Raw genomic sequence first — 23,367 nt, 5'->3', positions numbered from 1 at the left:
GGCTGACCCTAAGTTAGGAAAAACAGAAAAGTCACTTCATTCTTCTGTAAGCTTGTTTCTTCCTATATGTGTGATTGCAGCAGATGGGAGGTATCTAAGTTTTGCAAGCATGGGGAACACTATGGTTACAGGAAACGAGAAAGAAACAGATGTGGAAGGCCCTGACTCCTTGCTACCCTATTGTCTCTTTTCCTTAGGGGAAGAATCAGGGCTGATGACAAGATCTGGAGGGCCCAGTGCAAGATGAAAATTCAGAAATGCTGTTCAAAAAATTAAAGAGTGGCATTAAATGTGCTATGAAATGTTTTCCTTTAAAAATATTTGATGACATTAAGTGTAAAGGTGTAGTTGTGACATATGAGTATTAGCATAAACTTACAAACTGCAAAAAATATTTCAGATGCCATAATTTTATGTAATATAATATATAATAACACTTTAATAATTTCATATATTTATTGACCATAAGATTATTTTGGCTCACTTTTCTGCAAATTATACATTGGGTCATCAGAATTTATATTTTAAGCAATTTCATTTACTATAAAATTGACAACGTTAGTCACTCTTGACAAATGCAAGATTGCAAATAACTTTTGATAATTTTTAAAAATATCTTTCTGCTGATGTAACTGTTACTGGAGAATATGAAGAGTATTTGAGAGGTGGTGACAGTATTAGGACACATTTCTGATAAATTTATATAAAAACCCATCAAAACATAAATTTTAGTACATCTGGAGCTGATTCTCTAGAAAAAGTATAAAGATTTAACTCTCCATACAAATCAATTCTGTGTAAGTCTGAATTTAATTTTAAATGTATATTTATACAATGGCATTTCAGTATTTCTTCTGACATTTTTGGTAATTTATGGAAGTTGTGCAAGAAATCAAAAGTAGCTTTACAATTTGTATGTATTTCAAAATATCTGTTATACATCCTATTGTCTTATCTTCATTTATAAGAAAAAATTTTTGTCCTCTTCTTAATATTTGGTTCATCCAAAGCTTCCTGTGAAAATATTGTTATTTTCCATTGAACATGGCAATCTCTACATTTAATTTCTATTTTGAAACCTGTGAATATTTTGTCTTTCAAGGTTGTAGCAATTTTGAAAACAGATTTCACGGTTTACTGCTGAAACTGTCCACTTATCCACCAGCAGTTCATCCAGGCATGCCTGCTGCCATCCCTACTGGCATTCTGTGCCCAGGTCCTGGCCTGGTTCCTCATCCTTACACTCTGCATCTCTGGACCATTCCAAGCCCTGATGTACACCCAGGACTGACTTCTCTGTGGACACAGTTTGCAGTGCCTGGAGCCTGAGCTTGCACACCCACTGACTGCTAGAGGACCACTACAGCTCAGATGTGCTGCCTCTCTGTACCACCGATGCTTGTGTGCATGTTCCACTGTTCCATCACTGCTGACAAAACTTAAAATATAAAATTATTAAGAATTACAAGGCACTAAGAGCAGAGAGTATTAAAACAAACATGAGGTCCTTCTCAGCTTGGAGTCCTAAGTGACTATACAGGTTGCATGCCTGGTAAGCTCTCCCTGGGAGGAAGTCTCAGGCTCTGTAAATACACATGATAAATCTCACTTACCACCTCTCTCCAATTCATCTTCCCATATCATCAAAGCTCAATTCTGATATTTTTATCAAGAAGCCATTATTTATTGTGTAGGTAGATGAGGATAAACCTACAAGGCTAAGAATGAACTGTCAAAAATGGGAAAAGTCAGAAGAGTCTGATGCCAAGAAGCCAAGAGAAGAGAAGATTTCAAGGAGGATAAAGTAATTGATGGTGTCAAGTGATACCAAGAGGCCATCAGGTAAGTGAGATCAGGACTAAAAGATTTCCATGAACTTTAGCAACACAGAAGTCGCATGATCTTAGATCTTAGTGGTCTTCAAAATAAATTGTTTCAATGGAGAGATGCAGGCTGAAGCCAAATGAAAATTTGCATGGAAGAATGAGTAGAAGCCAAAAGATAGACTCCTTCAACCCCCTTCTGCTGGGGCCTGAGGGTCAACAGATATGAGCCCTCTACTTCACCAGTTGCCAACCTTTTTGACACCAGGGACAAGTTTGGTGGAAGACGTTTTTCCACAGTCTGGGGTGGGGGGGTGGGGGTGGGGGATGGTTTCAGGAGAATTCAAGCACATTACATTTATTGTGTACTTTTTCCTAATCTAATGCCACTGCTGATCCAACAGGAGGTACTGGTTCATGGCCCAGAGGTTGGGGACCCCTGCACTTGAATTGATCCCAAGTTCCTGCATCTCCATCATCATAATGCCACTTTCTGCTCTGAACCACCCTTCCCTTTTGGTGACATGAATAAGGGATCCCAGAGAAGGAGATCAGGTAGTCTGTAATCTTTTGTTGACTCTTATTTGTTAGTCTTGATACATTTCACACTTTTGATATCTCAGGTTGAATAAATCTTACTCAATACATTCTACTGCAGTTTGCTAAACTCTTTGATTGATTGGAATTTGAATATATAAACCTCTCCACAGAGCAACTCAGTCAGCTAATAATAGAGGAAAGTCAGACCCACCACAATGCCCACCTTACTTTGGCCTCATTGATAGTCCCCCTTCTTGAGAATTAATCAAGTACCACCCTGGTCTGCATCTCCATCATCTCCTGACCCTTGTCTGGATTATTACAATATAAGTCTCTCTGCTTCTATCTTTGCTCTCAATTGCAACCCACTCCAGTATTCTTGCCTGGAGAATCCCAGGGACGGGGGAGCCTGATGGGCTGCCATCTATGGGGTCGCACAGAGTCAGACACAACTGAAGCGACTTAGCAGCAGCAGCTTCTATCTTTGCTCTCAATCACAGCAGCCAGAATGATACTTTAAAAATGTTAAGTCAGATTATGTTAGTTCTCTCTTTAAAACTTTCTTTTGGTTCTGTGTTTCACTCAGAGAGAAAAAAAATCTGACATCCTAACAATGGCTGATAAAGCCCTCCCTACTCACTTCTGACCTCTTCCCTTATAGCTCACTTCCTTGTTCACCCTGCTGGAGCCACACAAACAGTCCTGCCAGGAAAAGCCAGCCCTATGATCAACTTAATTATTAACCTTAGCCCTATTTTTTTTCTTTTTTCATAGCATTTATTATTACCTTTCTGAGTCATAACTCTGGGAGGGCAGGGATCCTCTTCATTGAAGTTTTGCAAGTGCCTAGAATAGGGTCTGGCCCACAGTAGGTACTCCGCAAACATCTTTTTAAAAAACAAAAATTTAGACAGAACAAGATGATGGAGGTGGAGGTGGACATGGAGTACATCTCTCTCCATGGATACATCAGGAATACACCTTCACACACAGAAGTGCATGCAGAACACCAGCTGAGAGTAGATAGGAGTACCTGACCAGCAGAAAAGAAAATATAAAACCACGCAAAACTCAGTAGGATGAAGGAATTAGGGGGGAAAACAGGAGTGTCAGTAGAATTGGACCTGCCTTTGGTGGGTGGGGGAACTGAAGCAGGAGTCTGATCCCCACATTGGGGCAATTATCTGAGTCAAAGGAGAAACATTTAAGGCTGAAACAGCTGATCTGTGGGAACCTAAATGGAATGAGAATCAGACAGTCCTTGCTGCAGCCATACATACCCCAGACAGGGCTGCAGGTCCCCTAGAAGGTGCAGCTGCTGGGAGCTGGAGTTTAGGGATTGTGGAGCAATCCCAGGGCTAGGGCTGCTGTTGACTGTGGAGAGACTAGTCAAGGGGATGTGAGGGAAGAGATCGTGGTAGGAAATGCCTGTGGAGGAAAGCCAAGCAGCCATGGAAGCAAGGTGATACTGCTGAGTCACGTGTAGGGGGTGGAGCCATCACCATCGCCTCTCTCACCCCATAAGCCAGCATCAGCAGCTGAACAATAGAGAGGTTGGCCTATCAAATGCCTGACACACTGAACTACAGAGTAGGACCCCACTCAGGGTGCCCCTGTAAGTGCCTAACATGCCAATCTACAGAGTAGGACCCCAGCCAGGGGGGCTCCTCTATGTGTCTGATGCATAACGACAGAGAAGGACCCCAGACAAGGGAGCCCTCTAAGTGCGTGAACAGGCACAGCTATGGAGAAAGACAGGCCAAAGAGGCCTTCTGATTGCCAGCTACAAGAGGCTTGAAAAAAGACTCTGATAAGGTCATAACTCCTGTGGTGGAGGTAGTCTATGTCCCTGCACTCTTGGCACTGCCAGGGTCCCTGCAAGCCAAGCAGCCGTGCTACCTGCACGCTTAGCCCTCAGTAGGGCAGAGCCGCCACAGGCAAAGTCTTGCATCTATGCATGCAGGATCGCTTTGTTCATGTTCAACTCTTTGTGACCCTGTGGACCATGGCCTGCCAGGCTTCTCTGTCAGGGGGGTTCTCCAGGCAAGAATACTGGAGTGTATTGGCCAATACTGGTTGCCATACCCTTCTCAGTTCAGTTCAGTTCAGTTCAGTTGCTCAGTCGTGTCTGACTCTTTGCGACTCCATGAATCGCAGCACGCCAGGCCTCCCTGTCCATCACCAACTCCCAGAGTTCACTCAGACTCACGTCCATTGAGTCAGTGATGCCATCCAGCCATCTCATCCTCTGCCGTCCCCTTCTCCTCCTGTCCCCAATCCCTCCCAGCATCACAGTCTTTTCCAATGAGTCATCTCTTTGCATGAGGTGGCCAAAGTACTGGAGTTTCAGCTTTAGCATCATTCCTTCCAAAGAACACCCAGGACTGATCTCCTTCAGAATGGACTGGTTGGATCTCCTTGCAGTCCAAGGGACTCTCAAGAGTCTTCTCCAACACCACAGTTCAAAAGCATCAATTCTTCGGTGCTCAGCTTTCTTCACAGTCCAACTCTCACACCCCTACATGACCACTGGAAAAACCATAGCCTTGACTAGACGGACCTTAGTCGGCAAAGTAATGTCTCTGCTTTTGAATATGCCATCTAGGTTGGTCATAACTTTTCTTCCAAGGAGTAAGCGTCTTTTAATTTCATGGCTTCAGTCACCATCTGCAGTGATTTTGGAGCCCCCCAAAATAAAGTCAGCCACTGTTTCCACTGTTTCCCCATCTATTTCCCATGAAGTGATGGGACAGGATGCCATGATCTCCGTTTTCTGAATGTTGAGCTTTAAGCCAACTTTTTCACTCTCCTCTTTCACTTTCATCAAGAGACTTTTTAGTTCCTCTTCACTTTCTGCCATAAGGGTGGTGTCATCTGCATGAGCACTATATTTCCTGCTGCCCTAGCCGCCAACCCCTCTGAGTACCTGGTGCTGCCAGAAACCCTGCAACCCAAGCAGCTGCACCACCTCCACACCTGGCTGTCACAGGAGCAAACCCAGGTCCACCAGGGCAGCCTCAGGAGCAAACCTCAGTGGGTGAACCACATGCAGATGTGGAAATAAAACCACAATTGAAACCCAGGGGCAGTGTGGCTAAGGAAGAAGACCCAAACCTTCCCACCAGCTGTACAAGCTACAGATTAAATCCACTCTGTGTCTATGGAATATATAAAAGACCATTGAGAGCTCCCACAAAAGAAAACATTAGTTTTGATAGTGGTTGACATTGGAGGCTAGAATACACAGGAGTAGGACCAGATTAGAATCTGGTCTGCCCCCACAGCAGGTCCAGGGACCAGCACAGTGTTGGAGGACATCCTAGGGAGGTGAGGTGGACTGTGACTCCCAGCGTGGGAAAGGACTCTGACAGCAGTGACTCAAGAAAAACATTCATTATCCTTATGTTTTGACTACTTCTGTAGTTTTAGATTTTTTTTTTTTTTTTTTTACTTTTCTCCCCTTTTCCCAACCTCTGGTGTAATTGTCGATTTTATTGGCACTATGAAATCTAAGCTTTTGAGCTTTTTTCCCCCTCAGTCACATTTTTTATTGTTGTTATAAACCTCTGCCTCTACATTGGGCATTTGCAGCTCTGTGGGGTTTTCCTTTTCTTTTCTTTCTTCCTCTTTTTTCTTCTCTTTTTAATTTTAATTTTTTAAAACATTTTTTTCTACGTTTATTCCTTTGTTTGCTTTTCCTACTGTTCTTTGCCCCTTGCAGTTAATCTTTAATGTGTATAAATCTTCTTTATCTACCTCTAACTTTGCATATCTATTCTATCTTTCTTTCCTTTCCTCTTGGCATATTGCTCTAGTTTTATTTTAGTTTGTCATTTAGTTAGTTTTGTTCTTAACTGGTAGATATAATTTTTGATTTCCTTTGTTTGCCAGGTCAATCTACTGTACTTTATTTTTGTTGGACTGTTTTGATTTTTCTTATGGGTATATATGTATAAGTGTATATTCCATATTTTCATTATTACTTGCCTGATTTTGTAACTGTTATTTGTCTGGGGTTCATCTTTGCTTTCTCATTTCTGGGTATTTGTTTTAATCTCACTTAATGCCATAACAAACCACTTGTGGTATCTTTGTTCCTGAGCAGAGATCAAGCCCTGAGCCTTTGGAGTGGGAGCACCAACTCCAAGACCCTAGCCTACCAGAGAACTAACCATTGGGCATATCAAATAGTGAGAACTCACACAAAGGAAACTACTTGAAATACAAGATCTGGCATCACACATCACCAGTAACATCCTGTGCAGGATGCCTCATCTAAACAACAAACAAAACAAAAATACAAACCAAATCATCAGCAGACAGGTTTACCACACACTCAGCCTTGCCCATTAGAGGAAAAACAAAAACAAAGCAGCACAAATCTCACCCTATATAAAACTTACAGAAACCACTGAACCAAGCTTAGGAGGGCAGAAACCAAAAGGAAGAAATAATTCAAACTTGAAGCCTGGGAAAAGGAGATCTCAAACACAATAAGTTTAAAAAAAATAATGAAAAGGCAGAGAAATACTACACAAATGAAGGAACAAACTAGAAATACAGAAGTCCAAATAAATGAAGAGGAAATAGGCAAACTGCCTGAAAAAGAATTCAGAATAATGATGGTAAAGATGACCCAAAACCTTGAAAACAGAATGGAGAAAATGCAAGAATCAATCAACAAAGATCTAGAATAATTAAAGATTAAGCATACAGAGACAAACAACACAGTTACTGAAATTAAAAATACTCTAGAAGGAATCAATAGCAGAATATCTGAAGCAGAAGAATGAATCAGTGAGCTGGAAGATAAAATGGTGGAAATAACTTCTGAAGAGCAGAATAAAGTAAAAAGAATGAAAAGAACTGAGGATAGCCTCAGAGACCTCTGAGACAATATCAAATGCACCAACATTCGAGTTATTGGGGTCCCAGAAGAAGAGAAAAAGAAAGGGTATGAGAAAATTTTTGAAGAGATTATAATTGAAGATTTCCCCAACATGGAAAAGGAAATAGTCAATCAAGTCCAAGAGATGCAAAGAGTCCCATGCAGGCTAAGCCCAAGGAGAAACATGCCAAGACACATGCTAATCAAACTAACAAAGACTAAGCACAAAGAAAGAATATTAAAAGCAGCAAGGGAAAAGCAACATGTAACGTACAAAGGAAACCCCATATGTTTAATAGCTGATCTTTCAGCAGAAACTCTGCAGGCCAGAAGGGAATGAAAGGATATATTTAAAGTACTGAAAGGGAAAAATCTACAACCAAGATTTTTGTACCTGGCAAAGATCTCATTCAAAATTGATGGAGAAATCAAAAGCATTTCAGACAAGCAAAAGTTAAGAGAATTCAGTACCATCAAACCAGCTTTACAACAAATGTTAAAGGGACTTATATAGTCAGTAAATACAAGAGAAGATAAAGGTCTACAAAATCAACACCAAACAATTAAGAAAATGGCATATATATATATATATATATATATGTATTAATAATTACTTTCAGTATAACTGGCTTAAATACTCCAACCAAAAGACACAGACTGGCTGAATGGATACAAAAACAAGACCCATATATATCCTGTCTACAAGAAACCCATTTCAGACCTAAAGACACATATAAACTGAAAGTGAGAGGTTGGAAAAATATATTCCATGCAAATGGAAAGCAAAAGAAAGCTGGGGTAACAATCTTCATATCAGACAAGATGGACCTTAAAGAAGATTACAAAAGATAAGGAAGGACTCTACACAATGATCAAGGGATCAATCCAAGAGGAAGACATAACAATTGTAAATATCTATGCACCCAACATAGGAGCACCTCAACACATAAGATAAACACTAACAGACAAAAAAGGAGAAATTGACAGTAACACAATAATAGTAGGAGACTTTAACACTCCAGTCACACCAATGGACAGATCCTCAAAACAGAAAATTAATAAGGAAAGAGAAGTCTTAAATTATACAGTAGATGAGATGGATCTCATTGATATCTTCAGGACGCTCCATCCAAATGCAGAAGAATACACCTTTTTCTCAAGTGCACATGGAACATTCTCCAGGATAGACCACATCTTGGGTCACAAATCAAACCTCAGTAAATTTAAGAAAATTGAAATTGTATCAAGCATCTTCTCTGACCACAATGCTATGAGGTAGATATCAATTACAAAAAAACAAACAAACTATAAAACAACACAAACACATGGAGATTAAACAGTATGTTTCTAAATAACTAACATGTTACTCAAGAAATCAAAAAGGAAATCAAAAAATTTCTAGAAACAAATGACAATGAAAGCATGACAACTCAAACCCTGTAGGATGCAGCAAGAGCATTTCTAAGAGGGAAGTTTATAGCAATGCAATCGTACCTCAAGAAACAAGAAAAACATCAAATAGACAACCTAACAACTGAAAAAAGAATGAAAAAACTCCCTAAATTAGTAAAAGGAAATAAATCCTAAAGAACAGAACAGAAATAAATGAAAAAGAAATGAAAGAAACAGTAGTAAAGATTAAAAAGCTGGTTCTTTGAGAAGATAAAATTGACAAACCTTTAGCCAGACTCATCAAGAAAAAAGAAGAATCAAATCAACAAAATTAGAAATGAAAAAGGAGAGGTTGCAACAGACAATGCAGAAATACAAAGGATTATAAGAGAGTATTATGAACAACTTTATGGCAATAAAATGGATAACCTGGAAGAAATGGACAGATTCTTAGTTCAATCTTCCAAGACTGAACCAGGAAGAAATATAAATTATGAACAACCCAATTATAAGCACTGAAATTGAAGCTGTGATCAAAAATCTCGCAAAAATCAAAAGCCCAGGACCAGATGGTTTCACAGAAGAATTCTATCAAACATTTAGAGAAGAACTAATGCCTATCCTAAAACTCTTTCTAAAAATTGCAGAGGAGGGAACACTTCCAAACCCATTCTATGAGGCCACCATCATCCTGATACCAAAGCCAAACAAAATCAACACAAAAAGGAAAACTAAAGGCCAATAACACTGATGAATATAGATGCAAAAAACCTCAACAAAATCTTAGCAAACAGAATTCAGCAACACATCAAAAAGCCCATACACCATTTATTTCAGGGATGTAAGGATTCTTCTTAGCGCGGGTGGCTGCAACCGGCACAGAGCTACCCCATGTCCAAGGTCAGGGGTAGAAGCCAGGAGGACCCCATGCCCGAGGGGCAGTGTCCAAGAGGAGTTACCCTACGTCTGAGGTCAGGGGCAGCAGCCAGGAGGAGCGACCCCACGCCCGAGGCCAGGGGCGGCGGCCGGGAGGAGCAACCCCAAGTCCAAGGAGCGGTGGCTGCGCAGGTGCAGGAGGGCCAAGAGGAGCTATTCCACGTTCAAGATCAGGAGGGGCGGTGGTGAGGAGATACCCCTTGTCCAAAGTAACGAGCAGCGGCTGCACTTTGCTGGAGCAGCCGTGAAGAGATACCCCATATCCAAAGTAAGAGAAACCCAAGTAAGATGGTAGGTGTTGCAAGAGGGCATCAGAGGGCAGAGACACTGAAACCATACTCACAGAAAACTAGTCAATCTAATCACACTAGGACCACAGCCTTGTTTAACTCAATGAAACCAAGCCATACCCGTGGGGCCACCCAAGACAGGCAGGTCATGGTGGAGGGGTCTGGCAGAATGTGGTCCACTGGAGAAGGGAATGGCAAACCACTTCAGTATTCTTGCCTTGAGAACCCCATGAACAGTATGAAAAGCAAAATGATAGGATACTGAAAGAGGAACTCCCCAGGTCAGTAGGTGCCCAATATGCTACTGGAGATCAGTGGAGAAATAACTCCAGAAAGAATGAAGGGATGGAGCCAAAGCAAAAACAACACCCAGTTGTGGACATGACTGGTGATAGAAGCAAGGTCTGATGCTGTCTGTAAAGGGCAATATTGCATAGGAACCTGGAATGTCAGGTCCATGAATCAAGGCAAATTGGAAGTAGTCAAACAAGAGATGACAAGAGTGAATGTCAACATTCTAGGAATCAGTGAACTAAAATGGACTGGAATGGGTGAATTTAACTCAGATGACCATTATATCTACTATTACGGGCATGAATCCCTCAGAAGAAATGGAGTAGCCATCATGGTCAACAAAAGAGTCTGAAATGCAGTACTTGGATGCAATCTCAAAAACGACAGAATGATCTCTGTTCGTCTCCAAGGCAAACCATTCAATATCACGGTAATCCAAGTCTATGCCCCAACCAGTAACGCTGAAGAAGCTGAAGTTGAATGGTTCTATGAAGACCTACAAGACAGTTTAGAACTAACACCCCAAAAGATGTCCTTTTCATTATAGGAGACTGGAATGCAAAATTAGGAAGTCAAGAAACACCTGGAGTAACAGGCAGATTTGGCCTTGGAATACAGAATGAAGCAGGGCAAAGACTAATAGAGTTTTGCCAAGAAAACACAGTGGTCATAGCAAACACCCTCTTCCAACAACATAAGAGAAGACTCTAAACATGGACATCACCAGATGGTCAACACTGAAACCAGATTGATTATATTCTTTGTAGCCAAAGATGGAGAAGCCCTGTACAGTCAACAAAAACAAGACCAGGAGCTGACTGTGGCTCAGATCATGAACTCCTTATTGCCAAATTCAGACTAAAATTGAATAAAGTAGGAAAAACCACTAGACCACTCACATATGACCTAAATCAAATTTCTTATGATTATACAGTGGAAGTGAGAAATAGATTTAAGGGACTAGATCTGATAGAGTGCCTGATGAACTATGGATGGAGGTTCGCAACATTGTACAGGAGACAGGGATCAAGACCATCCCCATGGAGAAGAAATGCAAAAAAGCAAAATGGCTGTCTGGGGAGGCCTTACAAATAGCTGTGAAAAGAAGAGAAGTGAAAAGCAAAGGAGAAAAGGAAAGATATAAGCATCTGAATGCAGAGTTCCAAAGAATAGCAAGAAGAAATAAGAAAGCCTTCTTCGGTGATCAATGCAAAGAAATAGAGGAAAACAACAGAATAGGAAAGACTGGAGATCTCTTCAAGAAAATTAGACACCAAGGGAGCATTTCATGGAAAGATGGGCTCGATAAAGGACAGAAATTGTATGGACCTAACTGAAGCAGAAGATATTAAGAAGAGGTGGCAAGAATACACAGAAGAACTGTACAAAAAAGATCTTCACGACCCAGATAATCACGATGGTGTGATCACTCATCTAGAGCCAGACATCCTGGAATGTGAAGTCAAGTGGGGCTTAAAAAACATTACTACGAACAAAGCTGGCAGAGGTGATGGAATTCCAGTTGAGCTATTTCAAATCCAGAAAGATGATGCTGTGAAAGTGCTGCACTCAATCTGCCAGCAAATTTGGAAAACTCAGCAGTGGCCACAGGACTGGAAAAGGTCACTTTGCATTCCAATTCCAAAGAAAGGCAATGCCAAAGAATGCTCAAAAGTTAAAGTAAAGTGAAATCGCTCAGTCATATCTGACTCTTTGCGACCCCATGTACTGTAGCCTACTGGGCTCCTCTGTTCATGGGATTTTCCAGGCAATAGTACTGGAGTGGATTGCCATTTCCTTCTCCAGGGGATCTTCCCAACCCAGGGATTGAACCTGGGTCTCCCACATTGTAGACAGACGTTTTACTGTCTGAGCCACTAGGGAAGTCCCTAAGAATTGTGCAATAGAAGAATGCTCAAACTACCGCACAATTGCACTCATCTCACACACTAGTAAAGCAATGCTCAAAATTCTCCAAGCCATGCTTCAACAATACATGAACCGTGACCTTCCAGATGCTCAAGCTGGATTTAGAAAAGGCAGAGGAACCAGAGATCAAATTGCCAACATCTGCTGGATCATGGAAAAAGGAAAAGAGTTCCAGAAAAAACATCTATTTCTGCTTTATTAACTATGCCAAAGCCTTTGACTGTGTGGATCACAATAAACTGTGGAAAATTCTGGAGGAGATGGGAATACCAGACCACCTGACCTGCCTCTTGAGAAACCTGTATGCAGGTCAGGAAGCAACAGTTAGAAATGGACATGGAACAACAGACTAATTCCAAATAGGAAAAGGAGTACATCAAGGCTGTATATAGTCACCCTGCTTATTTAACTTCTATGCAGAGTACATCATGAGAAACGCTGGGCTGGAAGAAGCACAAACTGGAATCAAGATTGCTGGGAGAAATAGCAATAACCTCAGATATGCAGATGACACCACCCTTATGGCAGAAAGTGAAGAGGAACTAAAAAGCCTCTTGATGAAAGTGAAAGAGACTATTTCTCCATCTATTGAAATTATCATATGGTCTTTAACTTTCACTTTGTTAATATGGTGTGTCTCATTGGTTGATTTGCATAAATTGAAGAATCCTTCAGTTCAGTTCAGCCACTCATTGTGTCCGACTCTGCGACCCCATGAATTGCAGCACACCAGGCCTCCCTGTCCATCACCAACTCCCAGAGTTCACTCAGACTCACGTCCATTGAGTCAGTGATGCCATCCAGCCATCTCACCCTCTGTCGTTCCCTTCTCCTCCTGCCCCCAATCCCTCCCAGCATCAGAGTCTTTTCCAATGAGTCAACTCTTTGCATGAGGTGGCCAAAGTACTGGAGTTTCAGCTTTAGCATCATTCCTTCCAAAGAAATCCAAGGGCTGATCTCCTTCAGAATGGACTGGTTGGATCTCCTTGCAGTCCAAGGGATTCTAACAGTCTTCTCCAACACCACAGTTCAAAAGCATGAATTCTTCGGCTCTCAGCTTTCTTTATAGTCCCACTCTCACATCCATACATGACTACTGGAAAAACCATAGCTTTGACTAGATGGAACTTTGTTGGCAAAGTAATGTCTCTGCTTTTTAATATGCTGTCTAGGTTGGTCATAATTTTCTTTCCAAGGAGCAAGCATCTTTTAATTTCATGGCTGCAATCACCATCTGCAGTGGTTTTGGAGCCCCCAAAAAGTCTGTCACTGTTTCCACTGTTTCCCCATCTATTTGCCATGAAGAAATAGGACCAGATGCCATGATCTTAGTTTTCTGAATGTTGAGTTTTAAGCCAACTTTTTCATTCTCCTCTTTCACTTTCATCAAGGGGCTCTTTAGTTCTTTGCTTTCTGCCATAAGGGTAGTGTTATCTGCATGTCTGAGGTTATTGATATTTCTCCCGGCAATCTTGATTCCAGTTCGTGCTTCTTCCAGCTCAGCGTTTCTCATGATGTACTCTGCATAGAAGTTAAATAAGCAGGGTGACTATACACAGCCTTAACATACTCCTTTTCCTATTTGGAACCAGTCTGTCGTTCCATGTCCAGTTCTAACTGTTGCTTCCTGACCTGCATAGAGGTTTCTCAAGAGGCAGGTCAGGTGGTCTGGTATTCCCATCTCTCTCAGAATTTTCCACAGTTTAATGTGATCCACACAGTCAAAGGCTTTGGCATAGTCAATCAAGCAGAAATAGATGTTTTTCTGGAACTCTCTTCCTTTTTCGGTGATCCAGCAGATGTTGGCAATTTGATCTCTGGTTCCTCTGCCTTTTCTAAATCCAGCTTGAACATCTGGAAGTTCATGGTTCACGTATTGCTGAAGCCTGGCTTGGAGAATCTTGAGCATTGCTTTACTAGCATGTGAGATGAGTGCAATTGTGCGGTAGTTTGAGCATTCTTTGGCATTGTCTTTCTTTGGGACAAGAAAGGCAATGCCATCACCACTACCTAATTCCAGAATTTTGTCATCACTCCTCAAAGAAACATCATAGCTCTTAGCAATCACTCCCCATTTTCATCTCCCTCATTGCCAAGTAACCACTGATCCTCTTTTTGTCCCCATAGATTTGCCTGTTCTGGATACTTCATAAAATGAAATCATATAATAGAATATGGCTTCTTTTCATTTAAGATAATATTTTCAAGGTTCAGACGTGTTTCAGCATATACCTGAACTTCGCTCCTTTTTATTGCTGCACAATATCACATTGTATGGCTATAACATATTTGGCTTATTTATCAGCTTTTTTCTACTTTTTGACTATTTGATAATGCTGTTATAAACGTTTGTGTACAGTATTTGTTTGAACACCTGTTTTTAATTCTCTTCGTTATACATGTAAGGATGAAATGGCTGGGGCTTAAGGTTAATTCCATACCTAACATGAGGAAATGCAAAATTGTTTTTCAAGGTGACTGTACCATTTACATTCCCACCAGCATCGCCATGTTCTTGTTTCTCCACATTTTTTGCCAGTGCTTGTTATTGTCTTTATTATACTCATCTCAGTGGAGGTGAAGTGGTAGCTCATTACGGTCTTGATTTGTATTTCCCTAATGACTAGGGTTTAGGTATATTTTCATGTGTTTATTGGGCACTTGCATATCTTCTTTGGATAAATGTCTATTTAAATTCTTTGCCCATTTAAAAATTGGTTTTTCTTAATTATTTAAGAGGTTTTTAAAAAATATATTATAGATACTAAAGCATTATCAGATGTATGATTTGCAATATTTTTTCCATTCCAAAGATGGCTTTATGACTTTCTTGATGGTGTTCTGTGATGTACAAAAGTTCTAAATATGGATGAAGGTCAACTTATCTATTTTTCCTTTGATTGCTTCTACTTAGGTGTTATATCCAAGAAATAGTTGCCTGTTTCATCCCTGTTTTCTTCTGATTTTATAGTTTTAGATCTAACATTTTGGTCTTTGGTGCATTTTGAGTTAATTTTTGAATATGTTATGAGGTAGGGAGTCTAGCATCATACTTTTGCATATTTAAAACTAGTTGTCCCAGCACCCTTTGTTGAAAAGACTATTCCTTCCCTAATATTTTGTCTTGGCAGCCCACTGAAAATCAACTATCTGTAAGTATTTGGGTTTATTTGTGAACTCTCAATTCTATTCCATTGATCTACATGTCTGTAGATCAATGTCTACATTCTTGATGACTGTAACTTTGTAGTTTAGTTTTGAGATCAGTTAAATGTGAGTTCTCCAACATTATTTTCCTCTTCAAGATTGTTTTGATTACTCAAGGTCCCTTGCAATTCTGTATGAATTTTGAGTGAGGTTTTCCATTTCTGCAAAACAACAACAACAACAAACAACCACCACCAAAAAAGCAACAAGTCATTGGTATTTTGATAGAAATACATTATATGTGCTTAGTCAGTTGGTCCTGTCTGACTCTTTGTGACCCCATGGTCTGCAGCCCTACCAGGCTCCTCTGCCCATGGAGATTCTCCAGGTAATAATACTAGAGTGGGTTGCCATGCCCTCCTCCAGGGGATCTTCCCAACCCAGGGATCCAACCCAGGTCCTCTCACATTTTAGGCAGATTCTTTACTGACTGAGCCACCAGAGAAGCCCAGAAAGACATTGAATCTGTAGATTGCTTCTGGTAGTATTGCCATCCTTAACATTATCAAGTGCTTTAATCTATAGATTGGAAAACATAATGGATAGTCTTTCCACTTATTTTTTTCTCCTTTTAAATTGAAAAAGATAATTGCAACATTGTGTTGGTTTCGCCATACATCAACATAGATCAGCCATGGGTATACATATGTCCCTTAAATGGCAACCCATTCCAGTACACTTTGCCTGGAAAATTCCATGGACGGAGGAGCCTGGTAGGCTACAGTCCATGGGGTTGCAGAGTCGGACACGACTGAGTGACTTCACTTTCTTTCTTTCTTCCCTCTTGATCCACTTATTTAGATCTTCCTTAATTTTCCTCAGCAATGTTTTGTTTGTCTTCAGTTACAGACCTTGTATATCTTTGGTTAAATTTATGATGTTGGGTAAGGGGGAGCATCTAGTCTTTCACAATTAAGTATGATGCTAGCAGTGGTGTTTTTTTTTAAAGATATACTTTATGTTTTTATTAAAATATAATTACTTTGAAGTGTTGTGTTAGTTTCTGCTATACAACAAAATGAATCAACTATATGTGTACATATAGCTCTTTTTGGATTTCCTTTCCATTTAGGTTAGCACATAGCATTGAGCAGAGTTCCCTGTGCTATACAGTAAGTTCTCATTTGTTATCTATTTTATACATAGTACTGTATATACGTCACTCCCTGTCTCCCAGTTCATCCCACCTCCAGCAATGGGATTTTTATATTGATAGATTCTCTTCATGAAGTTGAAGAGAATTTATTTCTAATTCATTTATTGAGTGTTTTTATCTTGAAATAGTATTTGATTTTTATCAAATGTTTTTTCTGCATCTACTGAGATGATCATGTGGTTTTTGTTATTCTATTAATGTGGCATATAATATTAACTGGTATTTGAAAGTTGTATTGACTACATATTCCTGAAATAAATTCTACTTGATCATGGTGTATAATTCTTATGCTACTGGATATGACTTGTTGGTTTATTGCTGAGAATTTTTGCACCTAATTTCACTAGCAAGATTGGGTCTGTAGTGTTCTTATAAGATCTTTGGCTTTGGTTTTAGGATGACACTGGCAGCATAGGGTGAGTTGGGAAGTCTTCCTTCCTTTTCTATGCTTGCAAAAAGTTTTTAACTGTTAGTATTAACTCTGCAAGTTTGGTAGTATTCACCAGTGAAGCCATCTATTCTAGGACTTTGGTTTGTGGGATATTTTATTATGACTTCAACTTCTTTACTTTTATAAGTTTATTCAAATATGCTATTCCTTTTGAGTCACTTTTGGAAGTTTATGTCTTTATAGGAATTTGTCCATATGCAGATCTATAATATTGACCTATAATAGCTAATATCTATATTATAGCTATAATTCTAGATATTAAAAAATGTTTGAAAAGTGAAGAATTCTGCCTTCTTTGAATAAGGAGCCAAGTACCCTAGAAGAAACTAATGTCACCTTGATAATAAAGGAACTGAGATCTAAATATTCAAGAAAACTTGCAAATTAAAACTAGAAAATGTACCTATATACCTAAGTGATGTGCCCTAAGAAGATGATGAGAAAATGGTCAAATATAGGCCCTTGGGTTTATGAGTTTAAAGCAAAACTAGTCTAATAATGAATAAAACATTTTTTCCTGAATAAATATTATACAACTTTTAAAAAAACTGATACCAAGGAAATGAGATTTTAGATTGAACCTTTCTCTGAGATCTGGGCAATTCATGTTCATTGAATTAGTTTTTCTTTTTTTTGCTCTCTCTACAGAAAACTAGCTCCCCTGGTGGCTCAGATGATAAAGAATCCACCTGCAATGTGGGAGACCTGGGTTCAATCCCTGGGTCTAATATGTTGTCTATAGATTATAAGATGAAGTCAAGCATGTATCTGCTGATACTTTATAAGTTGACTTGTCTTTATACTTAGAAGTGTCTCTTAATAGTAGGCTACCCTGGTGGCTCAGATGGTAAAGAATCTGCCTGCAATGTAGGAGATCCATGTTCGATTCCTGAGTCGGGAAGATCCCCTGGGAAATGGCAACCCACTCCAGTATTCTTGCTTGGAAAATTCCATGGACAAAGGAGACTGGAAGCTTACAGACTATGGGGTTACAAAGAATCAGACACAACTGAGTGACTATCACTCCCTCACTCATAGAAAACTATAGAAAATAATGAATTGTAAAGTAATCCACCCTCAGAATCAAAATTTGTGTGATAATGTTAATATACTACATTAGAAAAGAGTTTAAGACATCTGACATGGAAATAACTATTTTTAATGTATATACTTTCATACATTCTATTTTTATCCATTTCAGGCAGATTATTTTACCCTAATAGATATGTATCTTTGTTTGTTCTTTGGATGGTACTTTACTATTTCTTTTGAATATCTTTTTTTTTTAAGAGCATTCATCTGAGCCTATTTGTTTAAAGTGTTCAGCTTTTAATGAGGTCGAACATTATGCTTTTCTTCTTTTTCTATCTTGCCCTCAATTAAGTTTTGTTCAATATATAGCTATTTAATATTGGGAAAACACCTCCTGACTTTACCAGGCATTTTTTTATGTAACCTCTCTTCTTATCTGGTAAAGCCAGTCATCCTTTCAATATTAAATTGGAGAGAGACGACAGCTTGGCTTAAGTGATGTTAAACATGCAGTAAACTTACCAGATTTTTTGGCTGCACACTCTAATCTGTAGGTGGAAATTCATAGGTTATCCTTGCCTGTGTGGGTGGTAGCATCCTGGATTCATACAATAGCAAGTTCAGTGTGGTTGAAGCATCATTGCAAATGGGAAATTAGAGGGGTGAGATTTTTTAGGGATCTTAACAAGAAACCTGCTTTTTATTCTCTAGGAGATGGTGGAGAACCATTGGTAGATTTTGATGAATGATAAGATGTGGTCGTTTGCAGGAAACATTACTCTTGGAACTCTGAAGGTGGATCAGATCAGGTAAGTCTGTCTTTAGAGGAGGACACTCAGTTTTGTGCTGGATTTTTTCAAAGTCAGTTATAGGTCATTTTGCAAAACTTTTCCATCCAGACCCAAAAGTTACTCCAATAAGAATCTAGAGCATAGTCTAGGTCATGTTACATAAACCAGGTTGGACTTGAAAAATGGGATGTCCCATCTTGATACATTGCTAATAAAAACAAGATTATGACTGCTCTCTGAAAAGTCTAGGTAATACCACAATTTTTTATTGTTTTCATTTCTAGGACATTTATATTACAATTTTCTGTTTTTAGATTGGTTCATAGGAAAGGGCACCATTTATTTTATCTTTTGCATTCTATAATGTAATAAAGAATTGTCTAAATTTCATATAGCTTTTTCATCTTTCTGACACTTCTTCCTTGGGGTAGGTATTAGTATCTTCATTTTAAAACTAAAGAAGCTGATGCTCAGTTAAGCTACTTTCATTTATTACAGAAATAGCAATTGGAATTTGAAGCCAGGTCTCTGCAACTTCAAAGTCCTTTCTCTCCATCATACCACCCTTCTTCTTTAATAGGACCTGTCTAATTGCAATGTCATCTTTCCTCTGTACGTCCACTTCCCTGAAGAGTTCCTTCATGTTGTCTGAGGCATTGAGTGAGTAAAAAAATCTGCATATCTCTGAGTTAGAATTATTCAGCTTAACTTTAGATCTTGTACTCCCTTGTTTCCTCCATAATAATAGGATAAAGAAAAAGACAGAGGAGTTCTGCTTTCCAGTGCCTTACATCACCCAGACAGTTGGCAGCCAGGAGTCAGGCAGCTGCCACGCTCTCCACGTATCTATTTAAAGTTCAAAGAGACACTGGATAACAATAACAAAGAGGTAAGTGTGGCTCTGACCAGCCCACCCAACAACAGGAAGAATGGCTGAAAAAGGTAAGATTTAAGGCATCCAACTCTCTTGGCAAAAACCATTCTGGGCTCCCAGGTTTATTTTCTGTTTCCCTGTTATTCTGAAGAGCATGGTATCTCTTCTAAAGGAGCATTAACCACATTATGTTAGTGTGACTGCAGAAATGCATTAGATATGCAATTTATGGACCGTATCTATACCTTAAATGAGTAACTTTGAAAGGTTCAAAGAAACAAAACAGTTTAATTTGTTCATGCTTGTTTTGAAAATTGAGTTAGAAGCAGGTTATTCTCCAGTGTTGTACTGGATTTGAAGTACGGTGGCGTGCTGGGCTAGAATTAAGGATATTTTAATTTTGTGTTGGATGTGTGGACTAAATGGCCATGTGAATTTGGGGAAATCCCTCTACCTTTCTGTGTCTGTTTTCTGACCATCAGAAATAAATAAAATAGGCTTAGTCATTTCTAAGATGCTTCACATCTGCATTTCTTTTCTTCTGGTTTTTAAATGTTTTTTACATCTAGGAAAAATAATTGATAAGACGGGCTGAATATATATAGTGTCCAAGAAAGCTTTAAATGTCTATGGAAATTAATGCTTTTAAACCTGACAACAATCTCATGAGATATCACCATTTCCATTTTACAGATAAGGAAACTGAGGCATAACAAAATTTAGTAACTTGCTTGTAATCATATGCAAGAGCGTGGGGACACTAGGTTTTAAACCTGGATAGTCTTATCCCAGAGCACAGTGTTCTTTTATGTATAAGTCTACCTGCTTGGGCATGCTCAGGATCGGAGAGAAGCATTTTGAAATTATTCTTCATATTTAAAAAGAGATTTTGTGCTTATTTGTACTATTGATGTAAGTGACATATGCAAATGTTATGTTCCTATATATTTCTATTTTGAACCAATGCTACAGATTATAATAAAACTTAAAGTACTAATGTTAACAGAAGACAAATTCAAGTATGCTTTGAGTATTTAAAAGCACAATCAATGGTTTTTTTCAAGGAATAATAAATAATGAGATACTATAAAGTGCTAAAAGTAGTGGTATATATGAACATTTTAGAATTGTATTAAAATATGCTTATATAAAATACAAATGCTCAGTTAAAATATTGGTATTAATTCTAAGTTCCGGGAAATCAGGAAAAAATAGTAAATCAATATAGAAACAGTTCAAAAAAAATTATTATGACTTCCAGTGTAATGGTATCTTGATTCATAAAAAGGCTTTTATCCAAATCAGAGTAAAAAGAGCATATCATAATGTGGCAATGCCACATGGCAGGTAAAGAGAAAAATTTTTTCACGTTGTGGTTAATGCTTTGTTCAAGGTCACAGTGTGACAGAGAAGTTAAGTAAAGCTGTTGAGCTTGTGAGAGTTGAGACACTCCAACAATTTTGGAAACATAAGCTATTAAAAGTCATATTAATTTCAGGAGATTTTCTATTATGTCTCCAAATTTTAGAAGTGTCTCATTTCTTGAGGATTTTAACAGCATCAAAAAAACTTTACTTTTAGACTGATAGAAATTGTAATAGGAATGCAGTTGCTAAGAATGTGCATTTTCTTTGTTAGCTACTTGCATAAAATCTAATTGTGCTTTCAGTTAATATATCTGAGGCTTTAACACAGGGCATTATTCTATATGATGTCTTTCTGTGTTTTGAACTATTTTGTGTGGGGCCTGAAATAAGATTGAGATGCAGTGAAAAAATACTTTTATAAGTTGTCTTTGTACAGGTAAAGGTATAGGTAGGAAACACAAGAGGAGTTATTATACTTTTGTCTTCTTTGTGTGTGTTGGATCAGTGTTGGTTGCTATCCTGAACCAATTGAAAAAGTAGAATCCCTGTGCTCTGTTCAGGAATGATTACATGATTACGTAAGGTGTAATGCTTTCTTTTCCTATGATAAAGTCAGCTATCAAATCTAAGAACAGTTTTCAACACCTTTCCCTACTTTATGATTATTTATTAGGAATTACCTCACTTTCCAATGTTTCTATGTAAACAGCTGGTCTCTGTGTTGTTGAACAAATGCAGGAATGTGTTCTGTATACAGCAAACACACACATGGTGGTTAGAGTTTACAAAGTCTTGGCATTTACTCAATGTCATTTGATTCTTAGAACAATTCCTGGAGGTGGATATCATGAGTTTCACTCTCTGTATTTTACAAATCGGGAAATTCAAGCTCAGGATTGCCCAAGGTCACCTAACTGTAAAAGGCAGGCATATGGTTTGAACACAGTCCTCTGTCCATGGGATTCTCCAGGCCAGAACACTGGAGTGGGTGGCCTTTCCCTTTCCTAGGGGATCTTCCCAACCCAGGGATTGAACCCGACTCTCCTGCGTGGCAGGCAGATTCTTTACCGTCTGAGCCACCAGGCTTTCAAACACACATTTCTCTTTCAAATACCCAGCTGAGTCACAAGTACCCTTTGTAGAAAAGAAAATAATAATCATGTATGGGTGTCATTAGAGAGTGTATTTTTCCCCTTGATATTATATCAGATTTCCTCTTATCCTCTTGATTCAGAATATTTCATACCAACATGACTATTCTAATCTGATTTCTCTTGTTTTTCAGCAGAGGCTACATTATCTCGCTTTGTGGTCCCTATTCTTCTCCTAATTGGCTGGATTGTAGGATGCATCGTAATGGTTTATGTTGTCTTCTCTTAGAAAGGTACAGTTTTCAATAATTGAATGTTTATTCATTAAGAGTATACATTATTCTAGGAATAATTACTAACATAACATTTTATCATGCAGGCCAGAAGACTTCAGATTGACATCATTTAGAAGAATTGAGAAAAGCATGAAATGACAGATTATTAAATGTTTCTCATGTAAATAACTGCAATGTTTGACATCAGTTTATAAACTTGCATTTGTAAACTGTTACTTTGAACCTAAGAATCTCTTCAGAAACATATTTAAAAATTCTGGGCACAAATAAGAACTATAGGAAAATATAATTTATCACCTGAGAGTAAGAAAAGTGTTCCTAACTATGACTTAAAATGCATAAGCAATAGGAAAACATTTGGTAAATTAAACATAAAAAAATGAGCTAGAAATAAGAGAGATAGTTCATAGAAAACACAACATAAATGTAAACGTGTCCCTTAAAACTCTTACATAATAACAGAACTATAATTAACTCTGTACGGAAGAGGCATTATTCACCTGTCAGATGGGGAATATGAAGATATTTGACAGTATATATTGGTAAGGCTGTGGGGAAATAAGTACTCTTGTATACTGTTTTTAGAAATTCAAAATGATACAATACTTTTGGGGGTATTTAGCAATCAAAGTACCGGAATTAAACATGCATTTAACTTTTGACCCAGCTATTGCTCTTCTAAGAATACTGATGTTTCCTCAGATACACTGGTAAAAATACAAAACCATATATGCACAGGTCTACTCATTATAGCATAATTTGTTAGAGCAAAACCCTGGAAAAAGCCAAATATCTATTAATAGAAGACCAAGCAAATAAACTGTAGTCAATCTACATATTGTGGCATTTGAGCATCTGTAAAGGGCTTCTCTGCTCTGGTGGCTCAGATTGTAAAGAATCTGCCTGCCATGTAGGAGTCCTGGGTTCAGTCCCTGGGTCAGCAAGATCCCTTACACAGGAGAATGGCAACCCACTCCAGTAGAAAAAGGAATGAATGAAGGGGGTCTCTA

General features: G+C 38.7%; 1 protein-coding gene across 5 annotated transcripts in view; it reads left to right on the top strand.

The window, feature by feature from the left end:
• STRIT1 (small transmembrane regulator of ion transport 1) overlaps positions 1–22,572 on the top strand; it is a 28,157-nt gene extending 5,585 nt beyond the window's left edge. Inside the window, exons 2-7 of one of the 5 annotated variants that reach the window (XR_005722267.1) lie at positions 1,695–1,842; positions 2,228–2,378; positions 18,650–18,747; positions 19,228–19,671; positions 22,259–22,354; positions 22,441–22,572. Coding sequence is in view for 1 of the 5 variants with exons in the window: in XM_040247323.1 (XP_040103257.1) it covers positions 19,659–19,671; positions 22,256–22,350 (108 nt within the window). In the remaining 4 variants the exon portion in view is untranslated. Of the gene's footprint in view, positions 1–1,694; positions 1,843–2,227; positions 2,379–18,649; positions 18,748–19,227; positions 19,672–22,255; positions 22,355–22,440 lie in introns of those variants that run through there. The other 4 variants (XR_005722264.1, XR_005722265.1, XR_005722266.1 and 1 more) reach the window with 4 other exon arrangements.
• Positions 22,573–23,367: the final 795 nt, after the last annotated feature.

This window comes from Oryx dammah, unplaced genomic scaffold, assembly GCF_014754425.2.
Source record: "Oryx dammah isolate SB20612 unplaced genomic scaffold, SCBI_Odam_1.1 HiC_scaffold_2, whole genome shotgun sequence".
Lineage (NCBI taxonomy): Eukaryota > Metazoa > Chordata > Mammalia > Artiodactyla > Bovidae > Oryx > Oryx dammah.
Note: the sequence above shows the minus strand (reverse complement) of the source record. Positions and strands in the feature narration are given on the sequence as shown.